Raw genomic sequence first — 25,416 nt, forward strand, 5'->3', positions numbered from 1 at the left:
GTAAATGTCTCACTAGGTCATAGAATTTGACTGCAGCACAAAGTCATGCTAAAAATTAAGCCCAGTGAGACTAACAGCATTGGTTCTCAAATACTCATCTTATTTTTGCTGATCCTGCTTGGTTTCCCCCTTATTAGTGTTGAAAGGGGTCATAGGTGTAGAACTGGACCAAAAGCTACTTGTTAGCAAAAAAAAAAACCCACCACCCAGCAGCTGAGATTTCAGCTAATTTTAATATCCAACATGGAGCAAATGCTGGGGCCTCTGACACATTTACAAAATATGCTTAACCATGAAGAAATATCTACCTGTCTTTTGTTGCACAGCATAGTGGAAGTAGAAGAATTTAAAGTATGGCCATTAGTTAGCAAGAAGCTGAACTACCCAGTGGCAAATAGATGTGACTCACTCCCATTTCAAGCCTACAGTTGTCTCTGCTCTCATCTCATGTAACTCACTATTTGAAGCAGAGGCCCTGTTTATCAGGGAAAACCCAAGCAAACTACTAAGGTGGGGCAACAGGCCTAGTCCAAGTAAATGACTTGTGGTAAGGTAGGCTAACCTGTTTTCACTGCTCTGCACATCCTCAACAAGGAAGTGAGCCTGCCTGTAAAGAGGCAGAGGTAAGTACAAAAACATTCATTCTGCTTCATGTCTCAGACCTGAGCCACAAAGACAACTCTGGCTATAGCTGTGTTGTCAGTCCCTGGGAAAACAAACAGGTTAAAAAAATTGTGCCGTTTCTCCACAGCCTTGGGAGATAGTGATTTTTGTTCCTTATTGTCTTCGTGAAAAACAAAATTATTGCATTTACGCAGTACAAAATACTATAAGCTAAAGAATCTCTCAGAAGTTTTTACAATTAAAATATACATGCTTTACTTTATTATGTAATACTGATACACCAGCTGTGATCTACTCATTGTTTTGAGGGAAAAGGGATTATATTACAACTAGAAAGCACAAATCATATTTAACATGTTGACAAATTTTCATAGAAAAATCTACACAAGTGCTTCAGTGAGAAAATATATACACTCACAAAGCTGTATTTGATTTTAGCTTTTTAGAATTAAAAGTAAATAAGTGCAAGTAGGTACAGGTATTCAAAATATATCACTCCCTCTCATACAAAAATAGTCTTACGCCTCTTTCACTTTTCTGTGGCAAAGATTTGGTTTTAGGATGAGACATTAACATTTCCTATAGCTATAGGAAACAATACAATCTTTCACGTTTTGGTTTAGCTAATCTGTACTCCTCCTTTCATAGTTTAATAATCAAGACAAAAAACACAGGAGCCAGAGAACATACCTCACTTAGAAAGCATTACATATTGAACTGCATTTAGGAAGACACTAATTCTGGGAGAACTTCATAATGGAAATTTTAAACACTTTTCTCCAATGGGTAAAAGAATAAACCGAAAACCATGGAGCCCTCTTAATACAATCTGCCTGACATAAATAGTCAACACTTTATTAACTGAAAGAAAGGTTGCATAGCATTGTGATTTCACTGAAAATTGTGCTTCTGGAAGTCATCAGTATCTTCAGGTCTTTAGCGGAGGTACACAATGCTGATGAGCCTCAAGAAAGTTAGCATGCATCAGGTTGCTTCTTTAATCTTACCACAGCACAAGGTATTAGTTAGCACCTTTACAAAACAAATCCGGCTTGTATGCGTGCTATTGAATATACTGTGGTTTTAAGACCAAAATGTATTTAACCTCTATCCTCAACAAGTCCTTTTAGAAAGCTAGCCTGATCCAGTATATGTTTGCACATATGACTCTCTATTTGTATATGAAAGTCTACTTTCTACCCTGGCTCATGGGCTGGCAACTGATAGGCCCCTGAATCCAAAAACTATTATGGTTTAATGCAATACTACTTAAGACAAAGGCCTAATTTTACCCAGGTGGACAATGACCTGTCATTGTATCTGATACAACCAAGCACTGGACTTCCAGGCTAGTCCTTTTTATTTTAGAACAGACTTTGTACCAAGAGAGGATTTTTGTGATTAAAACTGAATCCTAAAGCACCAGCTTCTCCTTTAACTTTTGAGGAGAAAGGGTATAATATGAACTAGTCTTTCCTAATGGATGACACAGGAAAGGCTATTTAGAAATGAACTGCCAAGTTTTTGCTACTGTATCATATCTTTGCCTTCACTTAAAGATTAACAGGACTAGTAAATGTTACAGAAATGTAGGCTTAAATGGTGCCTTAAGAAGAGGAAGACCTCAATATGGAGTCATGTGACTATTAGAAAAAAAAACATTACACTAACCTCACCTCTCCAATGTGCAAAATTCAGTTGTTTGGGAGTAAGTAGAGTGGACTTGCTGAGTAACATTCCAGTGGCATGTGACTTCAGTAGTTCCTTCTCTGAAACAGTGTTCATAACCCACTTAGGTCCATAGTCCCAGGATCTTTGTATTCACAATATTTCAATGTCCCATTTCTGTGAGAATTCACTCTCCAGGGGCTGATTTACAATTACATAGTTCCTGTCATAATAATTTCCTCCTAAAAATAGAAGTTCATTAAGGCAAGGTTAATTGTTAATGCAGCATACTTATAAACAAAACAAATAGACTGTTGGTTGTTCAATTGAGTGTATATATTGTACATTGAAAACTAAGTGTGTATAAAATACAGGAAACTCATTTCAAAGTTACTCAGACTTCTAAACTTTAAAGTGAATCTCATATTAAAAATGGACTTTTTCCTAGAGCAAATCAAAAGCTATATAAGATTTCGGAGGGCAGGGATTTTAGAGGTGGAGAGTGGTTTACTGTCACTGGGAGTACAGCATTGACTCTTCACGTCTTTGTGCGTTAATTTATTCAGCTGTAAAATGGCTACAGTACCTGTCACTCTGTCCGATGGCATAGTGGTGCAGTGTCTTAATGAAATGTTCATAAAGAGCAGGAGCTCTTTACTTTCCTCTCCCTCCTTTGGATGTATCTGCTCTTGAGGGCTCTCAGCTTCTGTCCACTTTAAACACCACTACTTGTTAACTCTGCCCTGTGTCTCCTCTACTCCCTCCCATCATTTCTTCCTCTCTGCTCTCCAAGTCTGCACCATCAATCTTCACTTGACCCCTCTTCCCCACACTTCTTTCCATCTCCCTCCTCCACAGTCAAACTCAAGTGCCTTGAATTTTTCACCTCAGTCCTCTCCACTCAGAGCCTTTGAATGGGGAGGGTAGTGTTCAAAGGTTACACACAACCTCTTCATAACAACGGGTCTCTTCTCCCTACTCATTCTCCTCCATGTCTCTGCTGCCTTTGTACTCCTGACTCCTCCTTGAGATCTTTGTCCTGGGTCTTCTGTGATTGTACCCTTTTTCTCCTCAGCTTGCAATGGTTGTACCTTATGTCCTTTCCTGGAGACACGGGTCACTAAATTACTGATCATAGAAATGAGAGGTGGGACAGACCTATAACAACATCAGCTGGCTTATTCTATACAGCACTGTACTTCACAGTACATTATCTGGTCTAGTTTTAAGAACCAGAAAAACAGTCTCAAGCAAAGGATTTACAACTGCTTCCCTTTGGAAATCACTAGAGCCTAATATTCCCCGCCCCTCCCCCCACCCCCATATTCACCCTAAATCTCACTCCCTTCATCCCATTGCTCCTAACTCTGTTTCCTTATATTGTCTTCTCTGAACTCTCTCCATTTTGTCAATAGATTTCTTGCATTATAGCACTCAGAAATGAACATTAAGATTTCGGCTGCCAGTTTCATGCATATTGGCCAAATAAGAGTTACATAATTGCCAGAGAGCTAGAAAGCGCGCTCTCAGTTTTATTATTTCCCTTAGAAGGATTTTTAGTTTCAAGTGTACCTCTGTGCTCAGGAAACGCCTTTTTGCCAGGGACTTAAGAGACTGTAGAACTGAAAACTAGCTCTCAGCCATTCCCTTAAATGCATTTCAACTTCTTGTAACTGGCAAATCCAGAGCTACTGCTACAACTATCAGCACATTTTACAGGTGTAGAATGCCACAGTCCTGAGCCAGGATTTGTTCTCTCCAGCCAGATGCCTTTTACTTTAAATACCAATTTCTGTTTCCCGCTTGACTCCAGCTAGCATAGACGATTCCTGTGTTAGAGCTATCGTGCATTTTGCATTAACAGGTCACAAACCTCAAATAGCAAAAAGAGTTAAATGCTCCTAGGGACCTGCTATTTATAACAGCATTTTAAATTTCTTTTCAGACACCCAAAGAATATAGTATTCAACAACTATATTATTCCTGTATCAACCTGGTCACTTGAATATTAGATCATGCATTAAATAAAGCAGCCCAGGTTTAAACAATTTCAACGTGTATCTTGTCGAATAGACAACACTTTTTAAAACGTCTGTTTTCATATTCTAAAATTTGTCCTCTATATTGCTAATAAGGACAGTTTTGTACTTAATGATTTTGGGTCAAGCTACGCACAACAAAATTAATGATTAATTAAAATTAAAACTTAGGAGCCCGGATTACTCTTAGTTCCCAGCCCACAGGGGTTAAATTCTTTATTGGTGCGGATATATATTTTTCATTGTGTCCGTAAGTTCTAGTTGCAAGAATCAAGAAGGTTTCATCATTAACAGCAGCATCAGTAAACTTTTAAATAAAGTGAACTATATTTTAAAAACAAAGGTGATCTTGGACGTTTTCTCTCCCATTTATCGTTGTGCAAACCACTTACTGCATTTGTGACTGTATAACACCTCTCAGGTAGCTACAGCAATTGGTTACATGGAAAAGGATTAATAAAGTAATGTATTTTTAGCCCTTTTAAAGCATCTCAACAGCTGGAAATGAAGAGGAGCCAGTACTATCCGATCAGCTTGCTCTCTGCCACCAGGGTTAGAGAATCACCGTACCATTACATGCTCCCCAGGCGACCACACTATTGCCAGGACTTGAGAAATTCTGCTTCCTAAACAGCAATGCTCCCTTTGAGCTGCACTTCCTGCAACACAGTTCTGCCCAGCAAGAATTAGATGTAGAGCCCAGGTTGCCTAACTCCTAGTCCTATGTGCCAACCACTATCCTGAAAATTTTAAGAGCAAATAATCTGCCCTCCTGAGCGGCCATGTAGCTGATTTACACTCTACTCCTGCTGTCATTAAAGTAAATGGCAATAAGATCTGGCTCTTTATTACAATGATAGTTGAAAGTGAGGCTCTACCACAGCATACTGGAAAAATTCAGTATGAAGAAGCCACTAGATACTAAACTGGCTTTACACAGGGCAACTTATATAGGTTGGTATTTTACATTTTTTGGCTGTTTTTCATTGTACCAAAATAGGGTTATGGTAAAGGGGGGTGGGAGTTTTGTTAGGACATAAATTGCATTTTCATCTTGTACAAATGCTGCTTCCAGACATTATCTTTCTGCTCTCCCTAAAGTAAAATTGATAAGTGACTGGTCAAACAGCTGAGATCAGCTACAAGGAGCAACGTGAAAAAAAACCAAACTATTTTTCTACAGTATTTTTTTTTCTAAATTCATCTGCAATGTAGTTTTCAAAATGTTCCCCTTAGTTAGTAAATGTTAGTTGTGAAGTGAAAACTGGTGAAAGTTACCAAGATTTAGGGCGTTATGGAATAGCATGACTGTGCTTTTCTGTCTCACACACTAAAAGGGATTGGCACATCTGTCACCTCACCCAACAGAGTAAAGGGACTGTTGTGTTGAATATTGTGCAAGATGGTTGAGGGTACAGACAACTGGAACATCATAGCCAGCCACAACTGCCTACGGCAAAAACATGCATTTATAAATAAAAACAAGCAGATGAGCTTTTTAGTACCTTTGATATCGAGAACCAGTTGATCACTAAGGTACGAACTGATGGTTCCATCCTTATTGAGCCTCCACTTCTGCCTAGCCTTTCCATGTTCTGTCCACAGTGCTACTTTAGCTCCAGGTAGGTCTCTGCCACTGACAATATCAAGACATGCAGCAATAGCCTACAAGAGTTGGAGAAAATAAATAAATAATAGAATCTGGTCATTGTGACCATGATGCCTCAAAATAAAAATGCTGTGATTAGCAACAGATCCCACCACTAAGCTGGGAGTAGATTACATTCATCACACTTACAACTAATAGCTTGTTCACTGGGTAGATCAGCATACATTATTCCTGACATTTCTAAAAGTAAATAAGCACCATTTTATTTTAATTAAGTAGAACTTTCAGGCAGGCTTTATGCAGGAAAAAGAAAAACACAAGCAATTCTTTACTCCTTCCTTTGCAGGTCCCTTTGAAGGCTTTATTGGGTACGCCTACACAGCAGAAGCAAAGCTTCCAACCCAGGGTGAAAGACTTGGGCTAGAGGGGCTAGTGCTAACTGTCTAAAAATAGCTGTGTAGACAGCACTAGGAAGTTGCAGCTTGGGCTAGAGCTCAGGCTCTGAAGCCTAGGAAGGGAGTGGACTTCACAGCCCGAGCCACAGCTTCAATACACTGTCTACACAGCTATTTTAGAGTGCTACGTGAGCCCCGCTACCTTGGGTCTGTCAGTCTGGGCTGTGAGGCTCACTGCCATGGCCTGTGTAGACGTACCCATTGTGAGCGGCTCTTATGCAGACTGGAGAGACAGTGCAAGGCCTTCACCATGTGCATGCTGCACAAGTGCCTAACCCAAGAAGTTCCTGTGTTGAAGAGAGGGCAGGCATTCCTCTCAAAAGTGCACATCATCTAAGAGCAGAGACAAGGTGAGGCCATCAACCAACCTATGATGACCAACATAGCGAGCCTAACCCGCAAGGGAGTACTGCATCTCCCAAAGGGGAGCAGCCAGGGTGGATTAATTTTAATCATGATTTAAATTAGCAAGCAGGAAACCTTGATTTAAACAATCTATTTTAATCTAGTTTCAATTTGTATTTTAGTTATTTTCCTAAACAAAGATTCATTCTCATTGGATTGATAAAACATGGATATGAAGTTAAATATAACCTTTACTCTAAATTTGGTGCTTCTTTTTGCTAATCAGGAGTATGCACTATACCAGTGGTCACCAACCGGTTGATTGCGATCTCTGGTGGTGTAGTGGGGCTGCCGCTGAGGCAGGCTCCCTGCCTGCCCCGGCCCCACGGCACTCTCAGAAGCGGACAGCGCTGCCCCAGGGGCCTTTCCCTTTGTGCGCAGCTCCTGTCTGCAAGCACCGCCCCTGCAGCTCCCATTGGCCAGGAGTGGGGAGTTGTAGCCAATGGGGGCTGCAGGGGCAGTGCTTGCAGAGAGGGCCCTCCTGCACCCCAACATTCTGCCCAAGCCCAGACCCCCCTCCTGCACCCAAACACCTTCCCAGAGCCCGCACCCCCTCCTGCACCCCAACACTCTGCCGCAGCCCAGAGCCCCCTCTCATACTGCAAACCCCTCAGTGCCTGCACCCCCTCCCAAACCCCAAGCCTCTACCCCAGCCTGGTGAAAGTGATGGGGGGGGAGGGGGATGGAGTGATCGGGGAAGATCCTGGGTTGCCCTTAAGTTCAAAAAGTGCTCTTGGGCATAAAAAGGTTGGAGACCACTGCATTATATCTATACACGTATTTATATAGCTTAACTTGCATTTACTAGTTTCTTAATTTTTATGTTTTTTTCTTTGTGTTAGGAAATGGTGAATGATATATTTGAGGAGGAGTTGTTTTTTTTAAGTGATTTGTGTCAAGCACTATTTGGATGGAAATTCAAATTAAATCAAAAGTGCATAAAAGACAGGATTTGAGTTTTTAGTTTAAAAAAATATCTTAAATGTGCTGGACACATGGAAAAAGAGTTTATCAAAACATGATTTGCATTTAAAACAAAATAATTTATTAAACAGAGGAAGTATTATCTGTAGTGAGTGAACTGAACAGATTGTTTTGGGTCACCATGTCCTTCAAGATTTTAGAACTAGAAGATCTCATCTTCTCACACCTTGTTTTTATTCATAGATTGGAAGAGGAAAACAAACTTTTCCGCTTTTTCAGTTTCCAATTGGTTTAACTTTGAATGAACTAGTCACTGAACTGAACTACCTGAATAAACCAATATGAAAAAAATACTCTCTGCACCTGCAGAAGGGGCTACTGCTGTCAAAAGCTGGTTTAGCACTTTGACAAACTCTAGTCCAGGTGCTCAGCCAGTGACTTCCACCAATTCAGTGGTTTGACTTCCTTAAACTTGTCAGCAAATATGTATTGCTTAATATTATTGTGTATTTTATTTAAATTATTTTAATAGATTACAATAAGTTGAGATCTTAACATAGGTTGACCATTTTAAAAAACAGACCTGTATTTAATTTAAACCAAAAAACCTTATTTAAATTTTTAAAAATCATTGATTTTTATCCGCTCCAGGATCAGGAGGAGGAGCACTCCTCTTGCACATGTGTTGCTCCAGGAGGAATTTGGTCTCCCCAAGGCAGAATTCATCCAAAAGCACCACCTGGGGATCTGCGACTCTGCACTGGGCCCCACTTAAGGTTGCGTCTAAACAGTACAACTGTGCACCAAAACTGTAGTTTTTCCTCCTTCAACTCAATTAATATAATTATCATTGTATGGATTAATACAAATTTATACAATTTTTACCGAGACAATACTACCAGCATATTACTAGTACATAAGCAAAGCAAAATGAGGAAGGATGGTGCCCAGTGATTACAGCACTAGCCTGGGACTTTGGAAATCCAGGTTCAAGTTCCATTCCCTGCTCCACCACAGACTTCCTGTGTGACCTTGGGCAAGTTACTTTGTCTTGTTGTGCTTCCGTTCCCCATCTGTGAAATGGGGATAACAGCACTTCCCTACCTAATGGGGCTGTTGTGAGGAGTAACACATTAAAGATTATGAAGTGCTCAGATATTATGGAAGTGGGGGGCCATTAAAAAGTACCTAACAGATAGAAAGCAAAACACAATGGGGAAAACAGACAGTGCCGTAACATGTCCAGGGGTACATTTTCATCTCACTGCACAGATGTTTACACAAGAAGTGACTATATCACATGTTCAGAGCAAGTGCACCTTTACCTGAAAACATGCTGGAAAGTTAAAGAAGTTTTTTTTAAAAAGCTATACAGGGTTAAAAGGTTTTTGGTTATTTTTTTAAACAATGTTTTTCATTTACGTAGCAACCAAAGTGCTTGCATTGTGCTTTATAAAGATGACTTGGTTCCTGCCAGGAGGAACTGTTGTCTAATTTAGACACAGATAATACAAAGAAGTAAGATATAAGACTCAGGCATGGGAGCAGCAGAGATGCTTGATCTAGGGGTGCTGGCTTGAAGTGGTTTAAATATATGGGGTTTACAGTTTGGTTCAATGGCTCTCAGCACCCCCACTATATAAATTGTTCCAGGACCCCAGGTAGGAGACAGTGAAGGGAATCAATAATAGAAGGAAGTGGGGTTTAAGAATAGCTCTGATGGAAGAAAGGCACATGAAGAGAGGAAGGCTATTATAGGGATGCAGGAGGGGACCATGGAAAATGGCTCACAGTCAAGACAAAAGGAGAGTGGGTTTATACATTGCACTTCCAACATTCAGTAACTCACCTTGGATTTGAAGAGTCCATGACAGTAGTGCCAGATCTGGGTATTCTTGCCGTTGTATGGAGAAACACACACTGAAGTAGCTCTTGCATCTGATAGGTTTCCAGTGACTGTCAAGTATTTATCCTGGGCTCGGTTCTTTATTCTGAAGTAAACTGCCGGCTATAGTTAGAAAAGCACCATTATACTATTCATGTTGTAAAGCAGGTGTGAGCAAACCCTCCCACCAGCTCCCCCAGAGCTAGCATTCTTACAGCAGTTTCCCCCAATTTATTTTCCATTCCAAAATGTCTTTTACATATTCAGTTTCAGACAGGTTGTGAAGTGGGTTTGGGGAATGAAAGAACATGCTACAGAAGTGTTGCAAGAGACAAGGTATGGGAGGTGAATGGCCACAAGCAACAATGGTGGGGGTGGCTTCTCATTTGTAGCCATTCATGTTACACTTTTTTGCCATTCATGAACACACACACAAAAAAGTGGTATCCACTTACAGGGGAAGCCTGCAAAGCTATTATTGAGAGGTTTTAGCTTAAGAAACAGTTCCTCTGTGACATACCTCAGGGCCTTTGAAACAGCACCATTATAGTGCATTGTGAGTTATAGGGGTCTTTATTGAAAAAAGGAGGTTCAAAGCTGCTGACAAAATTCCTCCTGGGATTTTCTTTGAATTAAAATCTAAACACCTTGCTCATTAAAATCCTGCCCTAAAAAGCCCAACCCAAAACATCTGCAAATGTGCCCTACCATTAGAGAGAATCTTCATTATAAAGTCATTAAGCGAATAATTTTTGTCCATCCATTAAGTAGTAGTCACTTCTGACATGTTTCACTATCTTTTTGCTAGTTATTAAGTTGAAAACTTGGATTTCAGTATGTTACATATCATTGAGAAGGCAGAAGAATACAAGCAAACAAGCTGCAGATTGTTTTTGCAATATTGTCCCGCCCTCTTTTGGGACCAGATCATATCCCTACACCAAAGACACTGGCAGCTAGACAAATATGCATGCCCTTTAGCGATCCAAGCAGCTTTACATGCATACATAAAAAACAGCATTTAAAAAAAATAGCAGCATCTTGTAGCATTCCTTGGAGCCTCTGTGATGGCAAGAGAATGGACTTGACAGATGTGCATGCCCAAATGCAAGTGGCATGAAAGGGGAATGTGATGTTTCTGAAGTGAAAGGCTGTAACTTTAACAGACAGTAAAAGTCCAGATCAGCTGTCCAACGGCAGGTCTATGGAGCAAGCAATCCCAGTGCCTAGGGCAAGGGTGGCCAAACTGTGGCTCACGAGCCACATGCGGTTCTTTTATCATTAAAGTGCAGCTCGCGGAGCCCCTACACGCACGCGCCCACACACACACACATATGCACACTTCCACTACCAGACTGGGGGGGGGGGGGGGGGGGGGGACAGAGCTTGGGACCTCTGCCTTGCAGCAGGATTGGTGGGTAAAGGCTTCTTCCTAGCAGAGAGAAGGGGTCTCGAGGCTTCAGCAAGAGTGGAGCTGAAGTCCCAAGCCCTGGCAGGTGTGCCCCGGCTCTCGACCTTCTGAAGATTGTCTGTGCTCAGAGGGCCAGTAAGTTTGGCTACCCTGGCCTAGGGGATGGGAGTGCCTCACATTGCTCTCAAGTAACCCTTCTGACCAATGCTCTGATCAGCACTGACAGGCTACACAGGTTGCAGTGTCCAGCTCTCCTTTTCCAGAGATGGGTGTCAGCACTGCAAGGATTATGGGATAGAAAATGGAGGCATTCTCAGAGGACCCATCCTCCTCCCAAGAAGAGGAGAGATAATGAGAGCAGAAAAATATTTAAATAATGAATTGATGACACCTCTGCACCGAACACACCCCTAACCCTGGATAGCACCATACCACTCTGCAGTAACATATGGACAGTTGTTTTCACCTCCAGTTTATTATGATCCAAATACTTGTGGCACCTGGCAGCAAAACTAAAATGCTCGGCTGTCAGGTCTGGTAACTAAATTTAAGTGCAACCTGCATAACAGAAATGTGTGACGTATGATTTAAACTATTATTCAAATGTTAAGAAAACGTTTTAACTGTGCCTGAGCTCAGAAACATACTTTTAAACTGACCAAATACAAGAAATACCCAGAATATAAACTGCGAAAAGCCAGGATACTAGGACAATGTTGACCCTTGTTTTTTGAAAAATTAGCAATAATTGTCTTGACTCAATTAGCAGGCTCGTTTGTAGCCAACATGAAGCTACAATGGATCACTAGTTGGGTTACCAGTTCCCAAGTATTCCAGATAACATTCATAATGGTCTCTGGTATTCTTCTATTTCAGAACATAAAATCCTGATCCCCTAAATCACTTCTCTAAATCTTGACAAAAACCTATGAATAAAATCATCTGTGTTAATCCAGTTCTCAGATTATCATCCTGGCTCACTGGAACAATTTCCAAAGTGAATCTATTGCTAAAAATTACCCCGTATGCCTCATTAAATGTAAAAAATACAATAAAATCCATCGGGGAAATAGTTCCATCACTTCAATTTAGGTTGTTTATAGGCCGATACAGGTTTGTTTTGCTTATTAATTATTATTATACAGTGAAAAACTGAAAACAGTGCAGAACCTAAAGGAGACATTGAGTTAAAAGCTTTAATAAACTCTCCATTTTTATGAAGTTACTAAAAAATTCTCACAGTAGAAAAGAGCCTGGGTCCCTTGCAGGTTTAAACTAAAGTAATTGGTGGATTCTCTATAATTTGAAGTCTTTAAACAAGTCTATTCGTCTCTATAGGCCCAATCCAATGCTCACTGCAGTCAATGGAAAGGCTCTCCTTGACTTCAGTGACTTTTGATAGGGCCTATTAGCCCACACCAGGACCCAACTTCAGGGATAAAATACTGGTCCCATTGAAATCAATGGCAGAACTCTCATTAGCCTCAACAGGATCAGTATTTGGTCAGATTTCTCAGCTGATACTTATGTATTAAATTATTTGTTTAAAGAAGTGAAAAAGGGCTTATTCCCAAAATACATTTTCCTACGGTACCTGCTTCATAGGACGAAGGGAGCCAATTACGCTCCAGCCACTGAATTCAGTCCAGTTTGAAATCTTGCTGGGTTCTAGCAGAATTTGTTTTCCTGAGAAATTTCCTCCTTCATATGCAATCCACCTGAATAAAGATAGAAAACAAACCCCTAAGATGCTAGACTCTAAATATGGCAAAACAAAGCTACACAAATAATATTTAATACAATATTTTTAAACCCAAAGGCTTTCCATGGAAGTACTACACTTTATTTATATTACTGTGCCAAATATGTAGAGTGCCTAAAGTGGCTTAAGAGATTTCTTCTATATCAAGATCTATTTTGTATTCCCTAATATTAAGATGAAACCTGGAAACTACTTTAAACTTTTGACCTGGTCACATGAAGATTAAAAAAAATCCCTCTGTAGACATGGATGGTGTCTACAGGTTTAACGGGCATATGTGTGGGATTGCTGCATTGCAAAAGCAAACTACACAGGTCACCCCATGAAGCACCGAGAAAGGCTTTACAGCACACTACACTGCCACAAAGTTTAGTTATCAGAGGGCAAAACAGGATCTCACACAACTATGTCAATATGTGAAATGAACTACAGAAGAGCCAAACAAGGTTATACCAAACTGCGCTACAGGACCAAGAACAGGTATGAGAAATTTAATCCTAATTAACTTTCAGAAAGTTACAAACTGCTACAACAGGATTTTATATAGTAAAAACATCTTTTCAATCACAGTATTACTAACTGTAGAAGCATAACACATCACTGATACCATTTATACCTGTACTAGAATACAACCTTCAAAATATACCAAGAGCAACACACAAATTGCTCCTCCACTGTACACCATCCAGTATACACACATTACAGAGTTGCTTGCAAGCTGTATCTTTGAGCATCAGAGATATTCACATCTTGGATTTGTATCTAAGGGATGTTCTTTTGTGGACTGTGAATCCTCCATGCTCTTCTCATGAGCACATCTGAGCATAAAGCATGCACTATTTTTACTACATTTCCTATTTTATTTGCTTGAAGTGTGATGGGAGTTCTAATGTCCATCGTTTGCCTCTCTCACTGTGCGACTTTGGAGAAAGTTCTTCTGATCATGCATACTTCACTCACAGGCAGTGCACATTTGTGTATAAGCCTCAAAGGGGTCCTGTAAGTCCTGACTAACAGCTATTTAATAAGACTGACAACAGTTATAAATTCCTTCCTTTTTATTTTACCGTATTGCTGGCAATTTTATTTTTTTGAAATGCATTTGGGCAAAATCACTGCACACTTGGGGGTAAGAGCTTCAGTCTTAGCAGTGCCCAATAGTCTCAATGTAAATGCAGTGTCTATTACCAAAGCATTGTACTAGTCCATAAAAAGAGAGAGGGAAAGAAAATGTTTTTGTAATAATAAAAAGACAAGTGTTGAACTGCTCCTGTCTTCAGTAAACAAGAGAATGTGAATTGCAGCCATAAAAACACAGCGCTTACCCTTGGTATTCAATGGAGAACATGAGGCTTCAACTCTGTGCTCATGAGGAAATCAGTGCAGTGCGATTAGTCCTGTCACTCAGGTGACACAGACCTCAGCCAAAGGAATGCACAAACAAAGGTACGCATTCAAATAGGATTAAGAGAACACAGACTTAAGCTTTTTCAACTCATTGTCTTGCAATCGACTTACGTATTTGCCACACTCAGCTGCAGAGACATATCTGTGTCTTGTTCTTGGAAATAAACCTAGGAAGAGTCATTTAGATTGACCCCTGATCTTCACTACAGAATTAAGAAAAGGAGTACTTGTGGCACCTTAGAGACTAACCAATTTATTAGAGCATAAGCTTTCGTGAGCTACAGCTCACTTCATCAGATGAAGATGCATCAGATGCATCTGATGAAGTGAGCTGTAGCTCACGAAAGCTTATGCTCTAATAAATTGGTTAGTCTCTAAGGTGCCACAAGTACTCCTTTTCTTTTTGCGAATACAGACTAACACGGCTGTTACTCTGACTACAGAATTACTTTGGTATAACGACGTCGCTAAGGAGCGTGAATAATCCACACCCCCCGAGCAGCATAATTACACCGACCTAAGCGCTGGGTTAGACAGTGCTTTGTCGGCGAGAGAGCTTCTCCCACCGACATAGCTACCACTTCTTGTGGAGGTGGAGTTATTAAGCTGACAGAGAGAGCTTAGACCATCTTCACCAGAAGCACTACCGTGGTGCAGCTGCAGTGGTGCTGATGCAAGTTTGTAGTGTAGACCTACTCTGAGCATTTTGTTAGCACAAATAGCTAGGATGACCTTCTGTGACCTGGCACACCTGAAAGAGTCCTAATAGCTGATCAAAGTTTGATATGAAGATAACGTTAGCGTCAACTGTGGGTGTGTTGCCAATAAAACTCTTATTGCTTTTATGGTTTAAAGGCCTCTGCTGCAGTTTTACCTAACTTTTCATAGATTCATAGATATTTAGGTCAGAAGGGACCATTATGATCATCTAGTCTTTTAAATCACAGTAAAACTTAACTCAAAAGATAACCAAAACTGGTACCCAGCAGCCCACAGTCCCTTTCAACCAAAGCCTTTAAGGTCAATAGGCATGTCCATGCCCAGCCACTCAGGGATATGGCCCCCTCCAAGCTGCAATCCCTACCTAGCCTTCTTCCCTTAGTGCCTTAGGCCTGTGCATGACAGTAAGATCCCAACCCCATATACACAGACTTGTAGTTGTCTTTAGCCTCTTTATTTGCCCAAAGCGGACCTTGCATTTTGGGACAACAGGACAAGAAAACCCTAAATCTTGCTGCATGGACTCTTAGTTGAGACAAACAAGCCCTTCCTGGACCACCCAGAAAGAATCCCAATGAAAGACCTACAATTGTCCAACACCTATTCCCTCAATCCTGACCCAGAGATATTGCAAGATGCTCAGAAAAAGGTTGAAAAACCATCAGCAGCTCAGCCAAAACTGCTATGGAGGTGGGGAAATTTCTTTCCAACCCTGAACTGGCCCTGGGGGAGATTCCCTCAGGACTTTTCCATACCTGCGCTGACTCCCCCCAGATGCAGAGAGCCTTGTTAACATGGCCAGCGATAGTGAGAGGGAAGGTTAGTGCTCCTTACTCCCTCACCCAGTTTCTCCCTTGTATGGGCCCTGGCCTCCCATCCCAGCCAATCCTGTTAAGGTGGAGGATTTAATATCTCCCACCCTCATCCCAATGTGAGGCAGAGAAAGCCCACAGACATCCCCTCCAAGCAGATCCTTAAGGGAAAGGACACTCCTCTGTGCTGGTCCATGGCAAACCATGCTAACTCCAAGGAGGCAGGAATATGTGCATGTTCACAATTAAAATTAAATGTTAGCAGCTAGGTGGCAAATGCACACAACATTAGCCTTTCCTCTCCAAAGGTCTCAGACTAAAACTGGATTACGTCACAAGGAAAATTAATTTGTTATTCTCAACCTCAAATCTTGCTGCTGTTTGTCACTGGCCTCTAAGCTACCACACAACAAGAGCAAACAATCTCTATTTAGTAAGGGCTCAGGATTGAAATGGCAGTGATGTTGAAACCGGAGGGAAAGCACACCGGCAAAGCTGTTTGAGGCAGTTTACACTCACCCACGGGTCTACAGCCACTGGTAATACCCACTTAAATTACCCAGAAAGAAAGTTCAATCATTAACCACCTTTGCAAAAACTGGTTATGTGAAGAATAAGGCTGTGCATTTCAATGAGGCCAACCCAATGCCACTCCCAATGCTGTCATGGTACTGTAAGTGCTTCAGGCCATACGAAGATAACCCTCAAAGTGAACTCAGAGGATCAAAGACATGGACGTGGCTGGATCACAGGTGGGTCACAGAGGGTGAGGATTTCACTCATCCTTACCTGTACCTTAATTTTTCTGTAAAAAGCACTTTAATGTCATTTGTTTGAAGTGGGGAGCAACTTTATACAAAGGCCACTATACTTAGCACTGATTGCTCACAGCTACTGCTAAGTCTGCTTCACACAACAGAGCCACTAGAAGGGTGGGAACAGCCTTACGACACCAGACAGTTCTATCATTATTTATTCATCGTATAACCATGCTGCCTAGTGAGGGATCAGGTCCCCTTGTACTACGTCTTGTACAAACACAGAATAAAAAGATGAAGGATACTCAGAACTGGTATCACAGGGGTCCCACATATACGGTTACTCTGTATAAGTTACAATTCTCTCTGGTGACTGCATGGAATCAGGACAGGTACAGAAGTGTTATTTTTAAAATACTGCATAAAAGCATATAAATGTACATTACACATGGTAGTGAAGGAAAAATAGAGGTCTAAATTAATTTTTTTTAATTCACTTTAGGGGTCTGTAATGGTGATGTTAAACTGTACAAAGGCAGCTCAGTCATATGAATATGGAGAGTAAACAGGAAGATGAGCTGAAGATTAACTTAAAAAATAAAAAAGGAATCATAGAATATCAGGGTTGGAAGGGACCCCAGAAGGCCATCTAGTCCAACCCCCTGCTCGAAGCAGGACCAATTCCCAGTTAAATCATCCCAGCCAGGGCTTTGTCAAGCCTGACCTTAAAAACCTCTTATGAAGGAGATTCTACCACCTCCCTAGGTAACGCATTCCAGTGTTTCACCACCCTCATAGTGAAAAAGTTTTTCCTAATATCCAATCTAAACCTCCCCCACTGCAACTTGAGACCATTACTCCTCGTTCTGTCATCTGCTACCACTGAGAACAGCCTAGACCCATCCTCTTTGGAACCCCCTTTCAGGTAGTTGAAAGCAGCTATCAAATCCCCCCTCATTCTTCTCTTCTGCAGACTAAACAATCCCAGCTCCCTCAGCCTCTCCTCATAAGTCATGTGTTCTAGACCCCTAATCATTTTTGTTGCCCTTCGCTGGACTCTCTCCAATTTATCCACATCCTTCTTGTAGTGTGGGGCCCAAAACTGGACACAGTACTCCAGATGAGGCCTCACCAATGTCGAATAGAGGGGAACGATCACGTCCCTCGATCTGCTCGCTATGCCCCTACTTATACATCCCAAAATGCCATTGGCCTTCTTGGCAACAAGGGCACACTGCTGACTCATATCCAGCTTCTCATCCACTGTCACCCCTAGGTCCTTTTCCGCAGAACTGCTGCCTAGCCATTCAGCCCCTAGTCTGTAGCGGTGCTTTGGATTCTTCCGTCCTAAGTGCAGGACCCTGCACTTATCCTTATTGAACCTCATCAGATTTCTTTTGGCCCAATCCTCCAATTTGTCTAGGTCCTTCTGTATCCTATCCCTCCCCTCCAGCGTATCTAGGAAGATATATGCTGCACACTCAATGGCTGCTAAGATTCGCAATCAACAATCTCCAGCATAACTTGATGGCTACATGGGACTCAGTGCAAAAAGGGGGCTGGTGGAGGCTTTTGAATCCAGGCTGCAAAGCACAGCCAGGATAGAGGGTATCTGGAGTTTTCTGAGGGTGAGGAGAAGCAGGGGCAGTGAAGAAAGGGTCACTTCATGGATGCAAGATGCTTCTCATGGCAGTCTAAAAATGCTTTACTTTTTACTCCTGGGTTTATCCTGCTCAACACCTTATTGTTCACTCTTTGTTCTTTTAAGCAGATAAAAAGGCAGATTCTTGTAGCAGGAAGTTTGATTTACTGACTCGATCACGTTTGTATTCGGTTCAGGTCTAGGTACAAATGAGTTCCAATGTTGATTTCCCCCAAATTTTAGGATACTCCGGTTTTACTTGTCACACACAATCCAAAAAATATAGCAAACTCATCATATAGGAAGGCAAGTGGAAGGAGAACACAAATGCTGTCTCTGAAATATTTCTACCATACTTACAAACCGCTTCTCACCCATACGGACTGGGTGTAAAAGTGAAGGTCCTTGTTTAGAACAGAACTGACAGCTTCTTTGAAGTGCAACTCTCTGCCCTCGCAACATTCCAGTGCAAACAGACTGATGGAAGGCTCAGCAAAAACCTGAGAAAGAGGTAGTTATAGTTACTCAAAACAGCCTAGTTGTACCTTGTTGGCATGCTACTTAGGACCCTTCTTTGTCCATTTCAGTTTTTAACCTCTCTGAGGTTCTGGTCTAATTTTAATGTGAACATTTATCAGTAATTTAGTTTTTTGATTTGGATAATAAACTTTCCTAGGAGTTGATATTTGTCGAGGAAGCATGATCTAATGGTTTGCCACCACAGCGTAGTGTCCATTGACATCAGCGGCTGTTGGTTTGACGCTAATGACCAGATTTGCTAAGATATTTAGGCTCCTAAAAATGCAGATAGGTGTCTAGTGGGACTTTCAAAAGCACATAAGCAGGTCAGGCATGCAACTTCCACTGATTTCAAATAGGAAGTTAGGTGTGTAGGCAGGTTAGGTGCTGAATATTCCTCTAGGTACCTACCTGAATCTTTAGTCACCTAAATTCTGTTGAAAATCTGGCCCTAAATATTGAACAGAGAAATATACTGCAAAACTGTGGATTTTTTTTTTTAAATCAAGAATTTGAATGTTCCCTTCAAAAGATCCAGAAAAAAATCAAGTAATTAGGACTCACTTCTATTCAAATCTTTTCACCTCATGTTATTTTTAGCTTATTTTGGTAACACATCTTTTGGCTCTATTGACTCTAGATAAAGATCATAACAGTTATTTGAAAATGAGGTACAAGGATGAAATCTGTACAGCACACATAGTACTACTTCACAAATAAGGAAGCCATATCTTCATTGCAAAAGAGACGCATTTTTGCATCAAGTTAGATAACTCAATGCAAAATCCTAGTGGAGACCAGGGACTTTAGAGTTTTTAGTTTGATGTAGCTAGTCAAGGAAAACTCTAGGTCGGGGTATAGAGTTGACCTCACTAGCTACATCCAGCTAAAAGTTACCTGTGCCTTCATCAGAATATACATAGAGATTGTTTTCTTGATGCAAAAACACACCCTCTTTTCCCCTCAGTGAAGACATGGCCTAAGAGTTGGAAGATGCACAAACCAAACACAAAAATCTAACATTAATGTTTACACCCATGCAGTCATAAAGAGGATATAAACGTAATGAACCAAGAAGGTACAGTTATAAAGAGTTTCTAGTGACATGTTTTTCACAAAGACCTCAATTGTGATACAGGCCTTATGAATGTACTGTCACTGAGGCCACGTCTACACTACCCGCCGGATCGGTGGGTAGTGATCAATCTATCAGGGATCAATTTATCACGTCTAGTGTAGATGCGATAAATTGATCCCCGATTGCTCTGCCGTTGACTCTGGAACTCCACCAGGGCAAGAGGTGGAAGCGGAGTCGACGGGGGAGCAGCGGCCATCGATACCGTGCAGCGAGGACGCGAAGTAAGTGATTCTAAGTCGATATAAGATACGTCGACTTCAGCTACACTATTCTTGTAGCTGAAGTTGCGTATCTTAGATCGATCCTGCCCCCTAGTGTAGACCAGGCCTGACTCACTGTTCTTGGTATGCGACTGCTTGTTCAACTTACACCTCCAGGAAACTGCTTCCCTCTGCTAACTAGTACCACGTAGCACTATTAGAGGTATTGCACATGATGAGAAAAAAGTTTGCCAAGCATCTTGAAAATGAGGACAATCTACGGTACCCATCCTTAGATGGCTTCGAAAGGGCTTTCAACTTGAACACTCCAAAACACAAAATGAGATTCAAAGACAATGTCCTTATTATGAACTGTCATTTATCTTCCTTTGCCGCCCTCCACTCCTCTGAAGAGGCAGGACAATTTATGCGGGGGGGGGGGGGGTGCGCGTGCGTGCGTGCTTTATTTCAATATTTCAGTAGTTAATTTTAGGGCTAATGAAAGTGAGACTCATAGCAATAGACTGAGCACAGGCACCTGCTGCTGAGGTTTCTCCACCTAGTCACAAAGTCAGCAACAATCCTATTTTCTCAATTCAATTCTTTACCTGAAGAGAGACTAGGAGTACTTGTGGCACCTTAGAGACTAACCAATTTATTTGAGCATAAGCTTTCGTGAGATACAGCTCACTTCATCAGATGCATACTGTGGAAAGTGTAGAAGATCTTTTTATATACACAAAAAGCATGAAAAAATACCTCCTCCCACCCCACTCTCCTGCTGGTAATAGCTTATCTAAAGTGATCACTCTCCTTACAATGTGTATGATAATCAAGTTGGGCCATTTCCAGCACAAATCCAGGTTTTCTGACCCCCCCTCCCCACTTTATCTAAGATCACTTTAGATAAGCTATTACCAGCAGGAGAGTGGGATGGGAGGAGGTATTTTTTCATGCTTTGTGTGTATATAAAAAGATCTTCTACACTTTCCACAGTATGCATCCGATGAAGTGAGCTGTATCTCACGAAAGCTTATGCTCAAATAAATTGGTTAGTCTCTAAGGTGCCACAAGTACTCCTTTTCTTTTTGCGAATACAGACTAACACGGCTGTTACTCTGAAACCTGAAGAGAGACTGACAGCCATGCTAAACTCTGTCTGTCTAGATGAGGAACTGAGAAGAAAAAAAGGTGCTTTTAAAAAAGGAGTTAACAGCATCTGAAATACCACTTAGCACCTAATGTAGATACAGTTTAATACTTAAAATCATGTTAGCTGATGGTGGGGTGTAACATGACCAGCTAATACAATTTAAAAAATATTTTTACTATATTCCTAGCTGTGCCTCCAATTTGAAAAAAAAATATTTTATTGCATCAGAGGCTTATGGAGCGCTTCTAAACCTACACCATTGTGTAATTACAGTTCAGAGTTTCACAGAATGCACAACTAGCCTGTGGAACTCATTGCAACAAGATAACACTGAGGCCAACAGCTTAGCAAGATTTAAAGAGGACTGGATATTTATATGGATAACAAGGATATTCAGAGTTACAATATTTAAAAAAAAACCCTAAATTTATGGAAGGGATATGAAATCAGGGTATTAATCAACCTTTAACTAATGGGGACTGGGAAGAAATTTGTCCTGTGGGCAAGTTATTCCACAACTCCCTATATCAGTGTTTTCCTTGAACTTTCCTCTTAAGTATCTGGTACCAATCAGAGCCAGGATACTGGACTAGATGGACCACTGGTCTGATCTAGCATGGTCATGTCTGTGTTAAGAGTCAAGGAAACTTGCTTGACAGTTGTTAGGAGCTGAAAGGGCTCCAACCCTCAAACAACTTTAGGACAGGCCAGTCTTCGCTTACAGACAGCCTCCCAACCTGAAGCAAATACTCATCAGCAACCACACAACAAAGGGGAACACACAAAGGAAAAAACCCAGTCTCCCCAACTCCCAAGAAAAAAGCCTGGACCACCTGGCTCCTCTCAAGAGTGTGTGTGTGTGTGTGTGTGTGTGTGTGTGTGGAGAGGGGAGCACTGGAGAAGAGGAGGTTGACTGTCTTAGGACAGGGTCTCCATGTGTTCTGGCTGCTTAGCTGAACTCCCATTCCCTTCAGAGTTTTGCAAGCCGAGATATCTAAATTAAAGTCACCTACAATTCTCAAAAGACATATCTGGCTTCAAGTCTAAGCTTGATAAGTTTATGGAGGGGATGGTATGATGGGATAGCCTAATCTTGGCAATTAACTGATCTTTGACTATTAGCAGTAAATGTGCCCAATGGCCTGTGATGGGATGTTAGATGGGGTGGGATCTGAGTTACTACAGAGAATTCTTTCCTGGGTATCTAGCTGGTGAGTCTTGCCCACTTTCTCAGAGTTTAGCTGATTACCATATTTGGGGTCGGGAAGGAATTTTCCTCCAGGACAGATTGGCAGAGGCCCTGGGGGTTTTTGGCTTCTTCATGGGGCACGGGTCACTTGCTGGAGGATTCTCTGCACCTTCAAGTCTTTAAACCATGATTTGAGGTCTTCAATAGCTCAGACATAGGTTAGGGGTTTGTTACAGGAGTGGGTGGGTGAGATTCTGTGGCCTGTGTTGTGCAGGAGTTCGGACTAGACGATCATAATGGTCCCGTCTGACCTTAAAGTCTATGATTCTATGATTCTCCAGGGCATGGAAATAACTGCCCCAGCCCAGCTCACAGCAGCTCTAAAAGTTCTCTCAGGAAAATATTTTGAAACATTGGCAACTATGTTATACTTGTAACCTTTGTAAAAAAATCTTCCCTATTACAAGCATGATGAAGTACTGAAGAATTCTTTGAAAGTGACCTTTGTATGTTAACGAAACCACCTTACTCAAACAAAATTAAACTGGGGACAGCCCCATTTATGATGCAAGGAGTTAAAACATGGGGAGCGTTATATGATCTATAGCATAATCTTGTGAGAAAGGGAGGATACTTCTACACGGTATTTCAGGAAGGAGTGTCCATAAGTAAAGAATACCTTTGTATTTAACTCTTTAGGTTAACAGGTGCAAATACTCTGGTATTAATATATCAGATGGTGTAGGTGCACTGCCAAACTCATTTATCTCTCCACAGTAGCATTTCAGTTGCTGGATTAAGCCACATATGCATTACCTTCAACTTCTACAAAGGTAACGTCTCACACAGTTTCTCTCGACTCATTGAGCCCTATTCACAAACCATCTCACCTTCATTTAACAGATATAAACCACACTATCAAATGTTCCAGAATTCAGAACGAAATTTTATATTTTATGAATGCAGAAAGTACATAAAAAAATCTCATACTAAAAAGAAAGACTAAAATAAGATTAGCTTCCTTCAAACTGCTCTTGTTTCCAGTTTCACTTTTAAGTGCCACACCATGAAAACCAAAACCAAAATCAAAACCATCCAACCTCAACACAAAGAGACAGAATGCAGAAGTTATGTAAAGTTGCTACATAAAATAGCTTCAAGACACCATACACACAAACACATTGCTATAATAAAATAAAAAATATAAGTACATTGTTCCTTTGGAACTACAGATAACCTTTCATGACAAATTTCAAGAAAATGTTATTAATAAACTTGATTTGAGACGTTGTCACCAAAAATGTTTCCTTCTCCCACTTCACTGCAACCTCCAAAATGAAAATTATATAGATTTTCATTAGAAAAAGTCCTATCCCAATGAAGTCAACAGAAGGTTTCTCATCAACTTCAGCAGGTTTTGGACTTGGGCCTAATTGCCTTCCCTGTTACAAAAACTTGTGGTAGGTTTTTCCTCACTTCCTGTTTGTACTGAATTATCAGATGAATAAATGGAATATATCAGGGATCGAGTGGATATTAAATGTTTGTAGTACCGCATGCATGGACTTGGGGGGGAGGGGTTGTGGGTGTCTGGCCCCCCAGCTGGGCTTTGGGGGGTGGGGGAAGGGCAAAAAAACAGAAGCTGGGTTGTCATAGGGGTTTCTTTAACTCTCTACTCCTGGTGGAATTTTTGTGTGTCTGTATTGTTACAGACATACTTGCTGACAGGTATTTTGAAATAAATTACCAAAATAATTGAAACTGGCGTGATTATGTAGTTATTTTGACAAATAAAATTTGCAGAATTTTAAAATATTGTGTGCAGAATTTTTAATTTTTTGTCGCAGAATTCCCCCAGGAGTATCAAGTTGTATGTTCTCTCATTTTTATTAATTCATTGTACTGTACAAAGTGAGCCATTGTTGGGGGCTGTCTATTGGTTAGAGCTGGTGACAGAGTTAGGACTGTTGGGATCTATTCCTGACTCAGGAACTGACTCCTAGAGGAAACGTATCCACAAAAACAATGAGTAGTCCAGTGGCACCTTAAAGACTAACGGATTTATTTAGACATAAGCTTTTGTGGGTAAAAATCCCACTTCTTCAGTTGCATGGAGTGAAAATTACAGATGAAGGCATAAATATATATTGGCACATGAAGAGAAGGGACTTACTTTACAATTGGAGAACCAATGCTGAAGGCCAATTCAGTCAGGGTGGATGCGGTCCACTCCCAATAATTGATGAGGTGGTGTCAATACCAAGAGAGGGAAAATTGCTTTGTAGTGAGCCAGCCACTCCCAATCTCTATTCAAGCCCAAACTGATGGTGTTAAGGTTGCAGATGAATTGTAACTCTGCAGTTTCTCTTTGAAATCTGTTTTTGAAGTTTTTTTCTTGCAGGATGGCTACTTTTAAATCTGTTATTGAATGTCCAGGGAGATTGAAGTGTTCTCCTACTGGCTTTTGTATGTTACCATTTCTGATATGTCATTTGTGTCCATTTATCCTTCTACATAGAGACTGTCCGGTTTGGCCAAGGTACATGGCAGAAGGGCATTGCTGGCACATATCACATTCATAGATGTGCAGGTGAATGAGCCCCTGATGGTGTGGCTGGTATGGTTGGGTCCTATGATGGTGATGCTAGAGTAGACATGGGGACAGAGAAGGCAATGTGGTTTGTTAGAGGGATTGGTTCCTGGGTTACTGTTTCTGTGGTGTGGTGTGTAGTTGCTGGTGAGTATTTGCTTCAGATTGGAGGGCTGCCTGTAAGCGAGGACTGTGAGAATGGGGGATCATTTTCCATGATAGATTGTAGGTCGTTGATAATGTGCTGGAGAGGTTTTAGCTGGGGCCTGTATGTGATGGCAGGTGGTGTTCTGTTATTTTCCTTGTTGGGCCTATCCTGTAGTAGGTGACTTCTGGGTACCCATCTCGCTCTGTCAATCTGTTTCCTCACTTGCCCAGGTGGCTACTGTAGTTTTAAGAATGTTTCATAGAGATCTTGTAGGTGTTTGTCTCTGTCTGAGGGATTGGAGCAATTGTGGTTGTATCTTAGGGCTTGGCTGTAGACAATGAATCATGTGATGTGTCCT

The 25,416-nt window shown here is 41.2% G+C and overlaps 1 protein-coding gene across 6 annotated transcripts in view; it reads right to left on the bottom strand.

Moving 5' to 3' along the window:
* Positions 1-865: 865 nt before the first annotated feature.
* The window catches only part of CRYBG3 (crystallin beta-gamma domain containing 3), a 145,481-nt gene continuing 120,930 nt past the window's right edge, over positions 866-25,416 (bottom strand). For 4 of the 6 annotated variants that reach the window (XR_012154202.2, XR_012154203.2, XR_012154199.2 and 1 more), the window contains exons 18-23: positions 18,482-18,621; positions 12,615-12,738; positions 9,574-9,732; positions 5,837-5,996; positions 3,179-3,396; positions 2,447-2,534 (exon numbers count right to left, since the gene is read on the bottom strand). Coding sequence is in view for 2 of the 6 variants with exons in the window: in XM_073305192.2 (XP_073161293.2) it covers positions 2,446-2,534; positions 5,837-5,996; positions 9,574-9,732; positions 12,615-12,738; positions 18,482-18,621 (672 nt within the window). In the remaining 4 variants the exon portion in view is untranslated. Of the gene's footprint in view, positions 2,535-3,178; positions 3,397-5,836; positions 5,997-9,573; positions 9,733-12,614; positions 12,739-18,481; positions 18,622-25,416 lie in introns of those variants that run through there. The other 2 variants (XM_073305192.2, XM_073305213.2) reach the window with 2 other exon arrangements.

This window comes from Lepidochelys kempii, chromosome 1, assembly GCF_965140285.1.
Source record: "Lepidochelys kempii isolate rLepKem1 chromosome 1, rLepKem1.hap1, whole genome shotgun sequence".
Classification (NCBI taxonomy): Eukaryota; Metazoa; Chordata; order Testudines; family Cheloniidae; genus Lepidochelys; species Lepidochelys kempii.